This window comes from Lathamus discolor, chromosome Z (genome assembly GCF_037157495.1).
Source record: "Lathamus discolor isolate bLatDis1 chromosome Z, bLatDis1.hap1, whole genome shotgun sequence".
NCBI classification, from domain to species: domain Eukaryota; kingdom Metazoa; phylum Chordata; class Aves; order Psittaciformes; family Psittacidae; genus Lathamus; species Lathamus discolor.
Window position 1 is genome coordinate 99,129,446 of NC_088909.1, and position 16,162 is coordinate 99,145,607.

A 16,162-nucleotide genomic window follows, 5' to 3' on the forward strand; every position below is an offset into this window, starting at 1 on the left:
TATTGTCAGTGTTTTGAAAATCCTGTGTTCGTGAAGGTGATACCCTGCATTTATCCTGTGCTCCCTCCGTCCTCAAAACTGTCATATCAATTTGCTATGTTGTATCCTAAGCTGCATGAAGCCATCTGCTAATGCAATATCGTTAATGAATGGTGATGCAGAAAGACTGTTGCCAGGTATGATGCTTGTTTGGGTTTTTCAAATGTTGCACCTGTATAACCAACACTGTTCAGCCAAATGCACTATTGAGCTGATCAGCTCTTAGAAGCCCTGCATGATACAGACTGACAACACCACAAATAAATGGTTAGATTTGAGCATGAAGTGGCTCTGGAGAGAGGCACCAACTTCGTCCTTTCTGTGTTTTCAAGAGCAGAGCGAGTCATTTATTCTAAGGAAAAAAAAAAATCTCCCCTAGATAAACTCTTATTAATTATAACAAGCTTATGGAAGCTCCAGATACCTTTTCCTGGTGATGATTGTGTCTCCACTGTCAGTGCAGGCAAACCTTATGATTCTTCACAGTTCCTTTAACCTGCCTTACGATGAAGCCACATTTTATGGTTTCTTTAATTTTATGGCGCTTCATGAACCCATCTAATGTCACATCCATGGAAGAGAAAAGCTTGGAAGAGACTGAGCCTCTGCACTGTGCTTGAAACATGTTGTAGGTGCTGATATGGCTGGAGCACAACCATGACAAACACAAGAAGGTCAGAAAAGTCTTCTCAATTCACTTTATGCCATTGTTAACTCACTAACTTCCATTAACTCAGTATCTCCTGGGAGAAGGAATTTTTAAGGGAAGAGAGAGGCTTTTGTGGAGCCATAAAAATAGAGAAAGGAGGAGGTGATCTTGTTTTATAGGACTGCAGGACTAGAAGCACCTACATTTAAATAAAATTTGGTTAATTTCAGTTTATGCCTTTTGCCTCTTTTCCATTCCCTGGGCAACACTGAGAAGGTCCCGGTTCCCTCTTTTTTAACCCCCACCACCATCAGCTGTTTACACATATTGATAAAATCCTCCTGAGCCTTCTTATCTGCATGCTGAACAAACCCAGCACTGTCAGTCTATCCTTGCAAAGCAGATGCTACAAGCCCTCCACTGTATAAATCCATGCTACAGGTGCTGAGGTCGTAAAACTCCAATTGCAGTGTGAGGCTGGGAAAGTAACTTTGCAATGTTTACCTATGTCTTTGTCAATATTTTCTTTGAGGTTTAACACCGTCAGAACATTAATATTTGAATGGTCAGTGATATCTCTGCTGTCTTACACAGAGAAAGCTGGCATTTATTCAGGCCCACTGAGTGACTGAAGATCTGTAGCAGCATAACAAGAATTGTGAACCTGCAGAGAAAAAAGAGACGTGACCATCATATATATCAATACTTTTATTTACAAATTTATTCAGAGAGAACTGTCTCAGGAACTCACATTACCATCTCTCTCATGATGTCTCCTTTTAAAATTCACTGCATGCTACAGAACACAGAACAGAAGTCAGTTTTGCTTTGGAAATCTCTCCCCCAGAACATCCTATTCTTGTTTCTAAGACTTCAAAAGAGTATCTTTCTTAATTGGTCTTTGTCAAAAATAGCAAGCAGACAAAAAACTAGGCACAATTTAAAAGACAGTGTTTAAACCAGAAAAAATATGATGGTGCTCATTCTGAAGTCTAAAATGTATTTCAGGTGTTCCTGAAAAAAAAATCTAAAATGTTACTGATTCATGAGAGGGATAAAGTATTTCTTGCAACAATAGAAATGTTAAAAATAGTAAAGGCATTGAAGAACTGTACTATATTGCTACTAATTTAAGAAGTTCTACCTTTTCTATCCTTTTACACTAGTTCAGGACTTATGCTATCAATATGATCAGTTATTGTACTGAATACCAGCTTTTATTGCAGTGAGTTTTGAAGTTATAATTAACCTGGGTCTTACCTTTCTTACTTGGTTTTATTTCCGAATACATCAAGTAAATGAAAATCTTCTCTATATCATAGTTATGCAAATAATACATTGAGATGAAGACAAGACATCTTGAAATAACCAGTCCCTCCTCCCTCCCATTTTAACAGAACTAGTTGTGGCTGAATGAAACAAGGCAGGAAACAAGTCTGCCACGTTATCTTAACACTTCCCTTTTTATTTCTCCTATGAATGCCTGACACTTGTTCCCATTTACCAAGCAGGCATATCAAGTAAGCAAACCCTTCAAGATATTTCAGTTCTCTTGTTTAAAGGACTTCAGTATCAGTAACATCACAATTGAGAGGATTATTGTGGCTTGTTGGGGTTTTTTTCAGTATTCATTCTGTCTTTCACAGATCTCGTTAAGTTTCTTTGACTTCACTGAAAAGAAGCAACTCAGGTGGTTTGTGGAGGACGCTTTTCTTCCAGGTAAACTACACAAGTCATGATGAACCACAGGTGTCTGTCTTGGCAGAACTCTCAGCTTTAGCATTGGTCCCCATGAATCAGTACCAGTCCCTGCAGCATGACAGAAGACAGGGAGAATGGTTTAAGTGGGAGATATGCAGTGATGACATTTGATATTTCTCAAGTGTAGAGGGATTGCTTCGTGGAGGAAAAGGGTGGAACTATCTGCTGTAAAATGTCTTCAAATTATTTTTGGCGTGATAAAGCTATAAAAAATTATCTATAAACCAAAACTTTCCCCTCTAAGTTTCCAGCATTCATTTCTCATTCCCTAGCTGCTCCTTCTTTGTTTATTTAAACAGCAAATGTTCGGGGCCACTTGACCAAGACTAAACTGTGAAAAGCAATTTGTAATTCTGCTGCCTTCTATGGTGTATTCAGTTTCATACATTGTTCCTTCAGGTATGTGAGGTGTGTTAAGCAGTTGTATCTCCCAAAGTTTCTTCTTGGAAATTCACATGTTACCTTCCCATATACTAGTATTTTAGCTGTGTATTAAAGATAATGACTTCACATCACGCAGAGACCCCAAACCAGAGGGTATTGCCTAGTGTTGCTCCAGGTAAGTACTTGCTGTAGTGGGAAAACAGAATTCCGTGCTTTCCACTCAGGGTTGCACTGTACACTGCGATAAGCAGGCCCTGCCAGCTATTTTCAAGGAGAAAGATCTGTGACCTTTTCTAAAAAAAAGAACCTCTTTTTGAAAGGGTAATAGCCAATGGCTATGTCTGCTCCAAGGAGGAGACGGAACGCGGCTGCTGTCGTTCTAAAGATCAAGTACTTTCCTCCCCGAAGTCTGGGTGCTTGGTTGCCCCCCAGTGTTCAATGACATTATAGCATTTCTCTAGGGCGTAGGACCTGCCTTCCTTTACAAGGCTTTCTAACCTCAATCTGTTTCATCTTACTCAGAAGTTTCCTCGCAGTGATGCCCATCTGCAGTTCATTTCTCGTTGATGCCCATTTGCAGTTCATTTCTCGTTTTTCTGTGCGTAGACAATAAAGGAAATTTGTTTTATACTGGCTGTAACCCAGCTGCATAATGCCAGTGAAGACACTGACATGTGGACACGTAGGTGCCCGCCTAAGACATGATTAGCATCAAACCCATGGCGGAATCCGACCTTTGAAACCTTCGGTGTTAATGCCAAGCATCAGCCCTGTAGTGCTGCCATCCTCAATTTGTTTAGCAGATGAATTTTTGTTGTATTGGTTTCCAAGGGATTAGGTGCACTGGGAGGCAGGGACGGTGGTAACAGCACAGAGGACAACAGGCAGCATCAGGGTCTTTGACACCTCTGCTTTCAGGGACCCTCACTCATTAGGTGCTGAGGTGAGGAGAGAGGAAAATAGCAGAACTGTGTGGTCTAAGGAATGACATGAGGTAAAGAAAAAAGTTCTAGCAAAGACGTCTTTTGTTAAAGGCTAGGAGCACCACCCTGACGTTGTATGGCTGGCAGATCCCAATATAGATGCAAATGTATCTAGGTTTTGGGGTGTTACATACATATTATATATATTAATATAATATATATAATATGGATGTATGTATGTATAAAAATATATGCCATCTTGCAACACATTCTGTGAGTTATCAGATCTCAAGTGATTTTGAGGGCTGAAGCACTTGTTCCTGGAATACATGCTGAAATTCCAACATAGCCCTCAATCCTAATAAGAAATTTTAAGAAATATATCCCAAATATTTTTAATTGCCATAATATTGCAAAGTATGGCACTGTTAGAACACTGGTTGCCTCCGAGAGGGATAGCACCTTATCAAAGGCTGGTGGTATTTTCTGAACAGGAATTTTGGGGTTTGGAATATTTTATTCGGAACAACTTTATATCAAGTGTGTTCAAAATTCAACTTATCAAGTCTATGTCTCTGAAAATGTAATCCCAACTGTAAAACTCAAACAAGATTCTTCTTTTCAGTATTTATGATCAACTGTACAGACTGAGCAGTTATCTAATAGACTGTTGTAGGAGCCCTGTTACCCTCAGTTCAGGAGCTCACAGGTAGCTCTCTACCTCTATATGCATCATTGGATTTGCCTATGAGTAAGGGACTGGAATTCAGCAGGAAATATCTTTTGATGGGCAAAAGGAAGAGTGTATTTTCTCTGAGCCCCCTCAGCTCTTTCAGCAGAAATAACAAGCAGTCAAAACATTTTTTAAATCTGTTTCTGACCATAAATATACAAGAAATTATTTGAAATACACAGTAGGATATGATTTGAAGGCATAAAATATTTAGAGGTTATTTTCAGAATACATGACAAACAAGACAGATGTGCTAATTCTACTACATGAAAACCAGCGAGGTGCTTGGTGACAGCCAGCATGGCTTCACTAAGGGGAAATCCTGCCTGACCAATTTGGTGGCCCTCTATGACTGGGCTATGGAACTGAGGGACAGGGGTAGAGCAGTTGATGTCATCTACCTGGACTTGTGCAAAGCGTTCGACACTGTCCCACACGACATCCTTCTCTCTAAATTGGAGAGATATCAATTTGATGGATGGACCACTCGGTGGATAAAGAACTGGCTGGATGGCTGCATGCAAAGAGTTGTGATCAATGGCTCAGTGTCCGGCTGGAGACCGGTAATGACTGGTGTCCCTCAGGGATTGGTGTTGGGACAAGTCTTGTTCAACATCTTTGTCAGTGACATGGACAGTGGGATTGAGTGCGCCCTCAGCAAGTTTGCTGATGACACCAAGCTGTGTGGTTCAGTTGATATGCTGGAGGGAAGGGATGCCATCCAGAGGGACCTTGACACGCTTGTGAGGTGGTCTGATGCCAACCTTATGAAGTTCAACCATGACAAGTGCAAGGTCCTACACCTGGGTTGGAGCAATCCCAGGCACAGCTACAGACTGGGCAAAGAAGAGATTCAGAGCGGCCCTGCAGAGAAGGACTTGGGGGTGCTGGTCGATGAGAAAATGAACATGAGCCGGCTTCAGTGCACACTTGCAGCCCAGAAACCAACCGTATCCTGGGCTGCATCAAAAGGAGCATGACCAGCAGGTCGAAAGAGGTGATCCTGCCCCTCTACTCTGCTCTTGTGAGACCTCACCTGGAGTATTGTGTGCAATTCTGGTGTCCTCAACATAAAAAGGACATGGAACTGTTGGAACAAGTCCAGAGGAGGCCACGAGGATGATCAGGGGCTTGAGCAACTCCTGTATAAAGACAGACTAAGAAAGTTGGGGCTGTTCAGCCTGGAGAAGAGAAGGCTGCATGGAGACCTCATAGCAGCCTTCCAGTACCTGAAGGGGGCCTATAGGGATGCTGGGGAGGGACTCTTCGTCAGGGACTGTAGTGACAGGACAAGGGGTAACGGGTTAAAACTTAAACAGGGGAAGTTTAGACCGGATATAAGAAGGAAGTTCTTTACTGTAAGGGTGGTGAGACACTGGAATGGGTTGCCCATGGGAGCTGTAAATGCTCCATCCCTGGTGGTGTTCAAGGCCAGGTTGGGCAGAGCCTCGGGTGGGATGGTTTAGTGTGAGGTGTCCCTGCCATGGCAGGGGGATTGGAACTAGATGATCTTAAGGTCCTTTCCAAACCTATTTTATGATTCTACGATTCCACTGTACTGGAAAACTAAGAGGTATTCATAGCTATTTATTTGTCATCACAGAATCACACAGAAGGGCAGAATATGCCCTTGGAAATGATGTAGTCCAATCCCCTGCTCAGCATAGTCACTAAGGCAGGCTGGTCAAGCTGTGTTGAGTCAGAATCTGAGTGTCTCCAAAGATGGAGTCTCCACAACCTCTCTGGGCAACCTGGTCTGTAGAATCATGGAATTGTTACACCTGGAAAGGACCTTAAGATCATCTAGTTCCAGCTCCCCTGCCATGGGCAGGGACATCTCCTCCTTATATCTAATAAAAATTCTAAAACTTCTTCCTTATATCTAATCTAAACTTCTCCTGTTTAAGTTTTAACCCGTTACCCCTTGTCCTGTCACTACAGTCCCTGACGAAGAGTCCCTCCCCAGCATCCCTATAGGCCCCCTTCAGGTACTGGAAGGCTGCTATGAGGTCTCCATGCAGCCTTCTCTTCTCCAGGCTGAACAGCCCCAACTTTCTTAGTCTGTCTTTATACAGGAGTTGCTCAAGCCCCTGATCATCCTCGTGGCCCTCCTCTGGACTTGTTCCTGTCACTACTTTCCCTGGTGAAGAGTCCCTCCCCAGCATCCCCATAGGCCCCCTTCAGGTACTGGAAGGCTGCTATTAGGTCCCCACGCAGCCTTCTCTTCTCCAGGCTGAACAGCCCCGACTTCCTCAGCCTGTCTTCATACGGGAGGTGCTCCAGTCCCCTGATCATCCTCGTGGCCTCCTCTGGACTTGTTCCAGCAAGTGCCTTCTCACACAGCAGATGCTCCAAGCCCTCCACCGTACTGGAGCCTCTAAAGTGAGTTCACCTGCCTTGTACTGGAGAACCCAGAACTGGACACAGCATCCCAAGTGTGGTCTCATCAGGCTGAGCAGAGGGGAAGAATCACTTGATCTGCTCGCAATGCTCTGCTTAATGTGGCCAGGATGCTGCTGGCCTTTGCTCCAAGGGCATATTGGTGGCTCATGTTAAACCTGTCCACCAGGATCGCCAGGTCCTTTTCTGCAAAGCTGCTGAGCAGTCGACTGGGCCACTCAGCCTCTACTGGTGATGGGATCACCCACCCTCAGGTGCAGGAATTCGCATTTCCGTTTGTTCAGCTGCCTGGAGCTCCTGTCAGCCCATTACTCCAGCCCATCAATGACCCTCTGAATAATGGTACAACCTTCTGCTGTATCAGTCACTCCTCCTTCTTTTGCAAACATGCTGAGGATGTACTCTGTCCCCTCATCCAGTTCACTAATGAAGATGTTGAACAGGACAGACCACACGAGTGGTCTCTGGGACACACTACTGGTCATTGCCCTTTAGCTGGACTTTGTGCTGCTGATCATGACTCTTTAATTCTGATGGTTGTCAGTTTCAGTCCAGCTCACCTTCCGCTTACCTAGTCCATACTTAATCAGTTTGTCTAAGGGGATGTCAAGGGATAGAGCATCAAAAGCCATATTTAAATCAAAATAAACAATATTCACTGTTCTCCCCTCATCTACCAAGCCAGATATCTAATCACAAAAGGTTACCAGCTTGGTCAGATGTGATTTCCCCATCATCTTAACTCTAAGCTAATTATTGGTAGCTATGAATTGATAAGGACTTTATTACCTCAGTTTTAGTATTTGGTCTGAAAAGAAAATTGAAGGTATTTGTTTCTCAGCTTTCTTTTCTAAACTTTAAGAGATTCTCCACCAGATTCCAGTTTTATCAAGCATGAGATTAGATGTGATTCCAAACAAAAATGAAAAGGTTCATTGAACAATGATGCTAGAAGTCAGCATTTGATAGTTAATTTGATCATTGTGCAAATAAGCATACTCATTCAGTTGGTCTGTGTAAGGAAATATACAGGTCCTTGGAGAAACAGAATCTCATCCCAAAGAATGCATATGTGAGGAAGAGAGTTGATATCTGAGTGAGCTACCTTTTTTTTGTTATTTCCCACATTGAACAGCCTGTAACACCCCCCCGTCCCAAGCAGGTAGGTCAAGGTTTCAAAAAACTTGAACAACTAAATACACTGTCTCTGTCTCCAGCTGCTCCTTTGGGTTTGGTTTTTTTTCACCCAATTTGCTCAGCCACCCTGTGAGTCTGTATTTTACATTTAAGATTTTGGGAAGGACTCTGAGGCTCTGCACAAACATAGACTGAGAAACTTGCATGTGTTTGCAAATTCATATGGATTTGAAACAGTTCTAAAGAGAACCACTCCATCCCAGGCACAGCTACAGATTGGGCAAAGAAGAGATTCAGAGCGGCCCTGCGGAGAAGGACTTGGGGGTGTTGGTCGATGAGAAAATGAACATGGGCCGGCTTCAGTGTGCGCTCGCAGCCCAGAAAGCCAACCATATCCTGGGCTGCATCAAAAGGAGCGTGACCAGCAGGTCAAAGGAGGTGATGCTGCCCCTCTACTCTGCTCTTGTGAGACCTCACCTGGAGCATTGTGTGCAGTTCTGGTGTCCTCAACACAAGAAGGACATGGAACTGTTGGAACAAGTCCAGAGGAGGGCCACAAGGATGATCAGGGGACTGGAGCACCTCCCGTATGAAGATAGGTTGAGGAAGTTGGGGCTGTTCAGCCTGGAGAAGAGAAGGCTGCGTGGAGACCTCATAGCAGCCTTCCAGTACCTGAAGGGGGCCTATAGGGATGCTGGGGAGGGACTCTTCGTCAGGGACTGTAGTGATAGGACAAGGGGTAACGGGCTAAAACTTAAACAGGGGAAGTTTAAATTGGATATAAGGAGGAAATTCTTTCCTGTTAGGGTGGTGAGACACTGGAATGGGTTGCCCAGGGAGGCTGTGATTGCTCCATCCCTGGCAGTGTTCAAGGCCAGGTTGGATGAAGCCTTGGGTGGGATGGTTTAGTGTGAGGTGTCCCTGCCTATGGCAGGGGTGTTGGAACTAGATGATCTTGAGGTCCTTTCTAACCCTAATTATTCTATGATTCTATGATTCTATAAGACATGCTCCCAGCTATACTTCAGCAAAGGAACAAGTTAACTGGCTGCCCAGCCTCTACTTAGAGACTCTCTCAACTGCTGCTGCTCTTACTGATGCTGAGAATGCACGAAGAGGATTTTCTTGTAACTGCTTAATCATGATAAAAAGATATTTTTAATAGTACCCCCTGAACCAATTAATCAGAATTCTCTTTTGCAGCAGGAGAGAAATAACTCTTACTAAAACTGGAGATCCAAGCTCTCATTTGATGTCCTGGAGCTGTATTGCACCCACAACTATGCCTGTACAGGCTCAGGGATACTTGATTACATCAGAGCTTCTGTGCAGGCACTCAGGTGAATAATCATGTTTTAAAGCAGACAGTCGTGAACAGGAATGAAAGGGACTGGATGAAGTCTTTTTACCACCAAAGCGAGTGCCAGAATAACTTGGAGAGAAAGCAAAGCAATATTTCTACTCAAGAGGCATTTCAAGAGGAAACCTGGAAATGCAATTGGAGGTTATTATTACATTAAGAGCTTGGTTAGTTATTTGAGGAGGGAGGTATTTTAAAAGTCCTTAGGCAATCAAAGCCAGAGCCAAATGAGGGCTTTAAAGGTTCTTTCAGTTTGTCACTAGATGTCAGCCTGCACCTTCAGGTCCCTATCATTCTGTATCACCATACACCTCTCTTCCAGCACACCACCAGGAATATGTAACAGGAGACCAGTCACAAAAACAAACAAACAAACAAACAAAAAAAAACAATCTCTTAAAGAACTCAGAGACCATTGTTTTGTATGCTTCAGCAGTGTTTATTTTAGTCCACAAAAAGGTGATTGTTACAAATGAAGACGTGAAAAACTGGAGGAAACAGAACTGGTTTTGAAGCATGTTGCACTGGTTATTTAGGAAATCCCTGATTTCCTAAATTGTTGCTGATGTGTAGTCTCAAAGAAAGACCCTTTGCTCATGCCCCACACCTGATGCTGTGTGCACACTCTGAGCAACTGCCCTTTTCTTGCAATGCCCCGGCTGGTGCCCCTGCCCATGCAACACAGAGCCCAGATTTCATGCATTGATAGCTGGGACTCAAAATTCCCTCTGCTCATGCACAGCTAAAGCAATGCTCTTTGGCCTCATTGGTCACACACTGACTGCACAGCCAGAGATACTGCTCTGGCCTAAACCAGCTGTTGGCCAACTGTGGGTGGGTTGTGCCTCTTCAAACAGCCCATTCATAACCTACACCAGATGGCTTAAGAGAGACTTGCCATCTAAATCCATAGTCTAGAAACCCAAGGTATTTCCAGTTGGGTGATTTGCAAAACATAAGGGCTTTATGTCTCTAGTGATCAGACACCTGGGCCTTCCTCCGAGCATGGTATCTTGCTCTGGGCTAACTATGAGTTTTACTGAACATAGTCTGTTTCACTGTGTTGTTTTGCTGGCACAAAATTATGTCTACATTAACATCCACAAGAGCATATAGGCTTTGTCATGCTGAGCACCACAGAGGATGTCTTTTAGGCAGTTTACTATCTACTGAAATTCATAGTTACACTTTAGACACCTAGATAACTTTCTGTATAGTGCACAAGTACACTTAAGCATCAGGATAAGGATTAAAATTCCAGCAAGCCAAGCAAGAAACTATGCTGTTCAAAAGCAAATACAAAGAAGAGAGTCTGGCTTTGAGATTCAGCCCCTATTCTTAAATTACGTACTTTCTCCTCACCTATAGAACCATGTTAGAACTCTCTGAACTCTGGAGTTAGGTGTTCCTGATACTCTTTCCTCACACAAGAGTGTAGCCTTCTTCATTTGCTAGCACAGGCATTAGGGCTTCCTCCCAAAATATGAGATACCCAAATGCATTCCCTGCAAGTCTTTTGACACATTAGGCCACTAGACTAGAGGTCTAGAAAGCTCTCAGACTCCTGCATGGTATATGGAAACTTTAATGGAACCAGGACCTAGGAGAAAGTTAATCATTGTTCTTGGAAAGGGGAGACCTGAAATCCAGACCTGGATCAACTCTTCTGCATTTATAAGGAAAAAAAAATCTTGGTACTTCCTCTGTGAGGCTCACACTCTAACCACTATGCTGTACAGTATTCAAGGGCTTGCTTTCCCTTTATGATCCAGCAATGGTGAGCAACCCATGCAACAGGGAACTGTTTCAAGCCAGAGGATTCAAGCACATTCATGGAGTAACCCTGATATTCAGCCATTCCCCAGGGATGTAGAATGGGAAAGCTGAGTCTCATAGCTGGTGGGCAAAAGCTCTGCCCACTTATTTAGTGTTTCAAAAGGGAAGAGGAAGGAGCACAATTTACACATGCACTGAAGGTGGGACAGGAGAAGCATATCCAGGCACAGAAGCAAAGGGAAGGGGTGAATAAGTTAAGATTACAGCTGCTTCTAACTTAGTGTGGCCTGACACAGGGTGTTCCATGTTGGCATGCAGAGATGCCTCCCTCACTTAAACACCATGGCCAGTTCCAACAGAGATCCCCATGAAGCAGAGTGAGAAATGCTACAGACTTAAGCAGATTTAGGCATGCTCAAGAACAGACTTCTAGGCACAAAATATTTTACTAGAAAAAACTTCAAATACCTACAGACTTCAACTGGCAGGACAACTTCAACAAGTCAGGACTTAGGAACTTGGTAATCGTACTGTCTTAGAAGCTCAAATTCTTCTGTGGGTATATCAGGTTTCTTCAGTCTTCGCACCTGTATACGCATGTCCATCAGCTGTCAGCTCACTTCTGCTGTTCTCCAGACACCTTGCAAATCACTATCTTCGCAGTTAGCGAAGCATCCAAGTCTCTAGTAGAAGTCTCTTCTGCCTTTAAAAAAACAGAACAACAGCTTCTCCTTTCAAATAGCAGAACCAGCTGCTTTGAGACCAAACCCAAATTTCACAACAGGAGTTACTGACATGTACAGTAACACAATCTGCAAAGCATAGTTGCCACTAACAGCACTGCAATTTTCTCTGGACAGAAACAGCAACTTTGCTCCATATCAGTACTTAGAGGTGACAAAAAACCCTCTGCAGAAGGTTTTTTTTCTCCTCTGTAGAAATGCTTTTTTAGCTGGGTCAGGCAGATGTTGGCATTAGGCTGCAGGGAAAGAGGCTAGAAATAGAGAGGGGTTTGAATATAGTATTTGTATATTCATCCTATATGCAGTATCGGGGATTAAGATGCTGCATTTTTCCATCTTTTAAAATAAATATTTTAACCTTTCTATTTTTTTCTCATAATTTAATTTTTTTTAAAAAAGTAAATCTGTAACCTTATTATTAAAACTTTCACAGCTTAAAATTACACTTTTTTCATGCCCTTATAAAGTCCATTTCAGACCAACCTCAAATTATTTCCTAGATCTTTCTCTGGAACACAGGTTGGGACAGGCGTTGTCCCTGCCTTTCTACAGGGTGTGAGAGCACTGAATGGCAGGCTCCAGGGCTGCTCATACCAGAGTAATAGAAACAGAGTTAACTGAAACACTGGCAAGTATCAGTGCAGACCCTTAACAACCACTTTTGCAGAACAAAAGCCTTTGTGCTTGCTTCAGCTGAACCAGAATTACCCTCGAGCAAGCAGCTTGGGATGGCTACAATCTGTACCTTCTTCCTTTTTGTTTTATGTGCAGTTGTGTTGATTTCCTGGAGTGGGATACAAGCAGTCTGAAGCACAGCAAGAACAAATCCTGCAGTTTCAGTACCCTAGGAGAGGTGCCTGCCTTGCTGCACATGGTTTGGAGATGCAAGTTTCCCCCACAGCAGCCTGAAGAGAGCTGGGCAACAGGATGTCAAGGGGCTCAGATGCTCCCCTCCAAACCCAGCCAAGCAACACCTCTCCAAGAAGCTGCAAGTCCTGTCCTTGGGTTTCTCCTTGGCTTTCTGGGTTGCTCAACACTCTGGTAGCTGCAGAGGGGATGGGGGGAGCTGGAAAAGCAAATTTGACACAGCTCTGGGGTGGGGGAGCACAGTGCTCCTTGTCCCCTCTCTTTTCTAGGTACCTAAAAGAGGGGAAAAGGCCAAGCCTAATCAAGCAGGAGTCTTGTACCCACTTGTCCTGACTGTTCCTATCAGGGCAGGTGTGAAATAGGATGTTGGCTGCCTGACCTCTGTGCCTACACTGGAGCCCCGAGAGCTCCAAGCTGGCATCATTTACAATGCCACACAGCAGTGAGAAAGCAACCCAAACCTCCCCCCCTCAAACACACACACACAGGGGCAGGAGGGCTGCTGTTCCACTGCTGCTTGCACCTCCAGGCTGGGGTGACACAGTCAAAGCCACCCAGCCCCTCTCCTCCTTCTACTCCTATTCCCTACTCTGGGAAACTTTTTCAAGAAAATAATTTTCATCAACAAGCTTCCAAGAGCAGAGACAACCCCAAAAGAGCATCTCTCAGAAAGGAGTCCTCCATTACCCATCTCTCCTCCCCTTGACCCTACCACGCATTCAATAACCCAGGGTCACGTCTTACACAAATCCCACAGTCCCACCCCCAAAAGCCTCCTGCCTATCTCAGCAGTGCTGCTCCGCAGAGCTAGCGGGCAGCAGGTCGTAGCGGCTGCTGTATATCACCACCCCAGGCGGGTAGTAGACTACCTCCGGCTGGATGGTTGCGTGAGGGCAAGAAGCAGCGACGGGCTGGACAGGCTGGTCAGGGTGGTCAGGCACCAGGGCATGCAGGACCTGCTCCTCCTGCTCGGGCTTGGTGGTGTTGGTGAAAGGACGCATGGTGGTGAGGGAAGGCGAGGTGATTCTCCAGAGGAGGCTCTTCAGTGAGCTGCGAAACTCCCTGCGCATGAGGCAGTAGAGGATGGGATTGAGGCAGCTGTTGGAGTGTGCCAGGCACACACTGATGGGGAAGAAATACACTTGGGAGAGGAAATACTCGGTACTGAAATTCACCACGTTGAGTTTGATGAGGATGCCCCATGTTGTGAGCGCTTGATTCGGCAGCCAGCACAAGAAGAAAGCCAGCACAACGATGGACACTGACCTAGTCACTTTGGCACGGCGCTTGGAACCAGGGCCACTGCATTTGCTGCCAACATGTTTCTCATTGATGAAGCGTACCAGGAGCAAGTAGCAGAGGCTGATGATTATCAGTGGCACCACAAAGCCCAGCAGCACCTTCTGGATGTGGTACATGCCCAGCCAGAACTGGGCATTGCTGCGTCGGCCTTCAGGGAACTTGACAAGACAGAGCACATCATCAAAGACAGTGGCAGTGGTGGAAAAAATGGCATGGGGCAAGGAAGCCAGGATAGCCAACAGCCAGATGAGTACACAAAGCCACTTGGCAGAGCAGCAGCCACCCAGTTGGTCACCTCTCTGGTGATTCTTCAAGGCTGTAGACACAGAGTGGTATCGAGCTATACTCATGGCAGTGAGAAAAAAGACACTGGCATACATATTCATGGCTGTTACATAGGAGACAATCTTACACATTGCCTTACCAAAGAGCCAGTTGAAATCCAGTGCATTCTCCACTGCCCAGAATGGCAATGTCAGCACGAACTGGAAGTCGGTCACTGCCAGGCTGGTTACAAAGAGGTTAATGGGGGACTTTCTCCAGCCTTGCTTGATTTTCATCAGGTAGAGGACTAGCAGGTTGCCCACCAGCCCCAGGGCACATACCACAGAGTACACCAGTGAGATGACAATCCTCACCACATCGGAGCTGTCCCCTTGCACCCCATCAGCTCGCTCCAGGTTGGTGCTCTTGAAGAACTGCAGGAAGGACACATTGCTCCCGTTGCCCATCTGGGAATCTTCCAGGAAATCCAGCGGCACGTTCCAGGGCTCCCAATCTTCTACGTCCTTCACGCCGACAGCTGGCGAGCAGTCACGGCTCTCACAAGGGTCTCCCATCCCATACCAGGGAGAGTGGCGGGTCCGGGGTTGGTTTTCTTCAGACCCCCGAGCTAGCAGCGGGAGGCAGTCTGTGGGGGAAGCAGTCTCTCAGGGAGGCAGTCTCTGCGGGGACACCGACTGTGTCTCTTCGGCCCGGCAGACCGGCACCGAACCTGCTGCTCGTCGCGTTTATATAGGCGCCGGCGGGGCGGGGCATGCGCTGTGAGCGGGGAGCTCTCCCGGGTGCTGAGCGCGGGCGGCCGTGACCCCGCCCACCCGCCCCCGCGGGACCCGCATCGGGTCCGCTCGCACTGCTCAGCGCCGTCCCGCTCCTCCCGTCCGCCCCCGCGGGACCAGCACCGGGTCCGTTCCCGTTGCCCGCTGCCGCCCCTTTCTGCCCGTCCGGCCCCGGGGGACCAGCACAGGGTCTGTCCCCGCTGCTCACCACCACCCCGTTCCGCCCTCGCAGGGCTCGTCCCCGTTGCCCACTGCGGCCACATTCTGCCCTCACCGGGTGCGTCCCCGCTGCTCACCGCCGTCCCGTTCCGCCCGTCCCGTCCCGTGGGACCCGCATAGTTTCCGTTCCTGCTGCTCACCGCCTCTCCGTTCCGCCCTCCCGGCCCAGTGGGACCCGCATCGGGTCCGTTCCTGCTGCTCACCGCCACCCAGTTCTGCCCGTCCTGCCCCGCGGGACCGACGCAGGGTCCGTCCTCGCTGCTCACCTCCGCCCCGTTCTGCCCGTCCGGCCCCGCGGGACCCGCACGAGGTCCGTCCTCGCTGCTCCACGCTGTCCCCTTCCGCCGCCCGGCCCCGCGGGACCCGCAACGGGTCCGTTCCTTCTGCTCCCCGCCGCCCCGTTCTGCCCGTCCGGCCCCGCAGGATCCTCACCGGGTCCATCCCCGCTGCTCCCCGCCGCCGTGGCCCTCCCGCCCGTCCCGCCAGAAGTCGTGCATGCTAACCGAGCGGGCGGCGCGGTTCCGCGGGCACGGTCTGGCTAGTGCCCTGTCGCAGAAAGCCCGCCCGTCGAAAGAAGATCCCCTGCCATTCCCGGGAAGTGCTGGGGACGTCGCGCCCGAAACACCCCTGCCTCAGAAACCTCGGCACCAACCCTAGGCGTGCTTGTTTATCCCCAAATAACCACATTCCGGAGAGGGACCAACACCTTTCCTTCTTTAGGGACATCGGGAGACGGTGGCTATTCCTAATTTTAAAATGAACGGCAAGGACAACAAAGCTGTAAAGTTTTGCGAGGAGGGCAACATCGACG

At 46.8% G+C, this 16,162-nt stretch overlaps 1 protein-coding gene across 2 annotated transcripts; it reads right to left on the bottom strand.

Annotated features, from left to right (window-relative positions):
- Positions 1-9,819: 9,819 nt before the first annotated feature.
- Positions 9,820-15,047, bottom strand: RXFP3 (relaxin family peptide receptor 3). 2 transcript variants are annotated; one of them, XM_065662057.1, is made up of 3 exons: positions 14,499-15,047; positions 13,642-14,390; positions 9,820-11,865 (listed from the first exon to the last, which is right to left on the bottom strand). In XM_065662057.1, exons 1-3 carry the CDS (start codon positions 14,911-14,913, stop codon positions 11,779-11,781), a joined length of 1,251 nt encoding a protein of 416 aa, XP_065518129.1. In that variant the 5' UTR covers positions 14,914-15,047; the 3' UTR covers positions 9,820-11,778. The 2 variants fall into 2 exon arrangements, with proteins under 2 accessions (XP_065518129.1, XP_065518128.1); XM_065662056.1 differs by having other exon boundaries at positions 13,642-15,047.
- Positions 15,048-16,162: the final 1,115 nt, after the last annotated feature.

Coding starts and splice junctions, on each gene's coding strand:
- RXFP3 (XM_065662056.1), bottom strand. CDS start 14,913: ATGGGAGACCCTTGTGAGAGCCGTGACTGCTCGCCAGCTGTCGGCGTG. Junction 11,866..13,641: donor ACGCAACCATCCAGCCGGAG/GTAGTCTACTAC, acceptor GTTTTTTTAAAG/GCAGAAGAGACTTCTACTAG.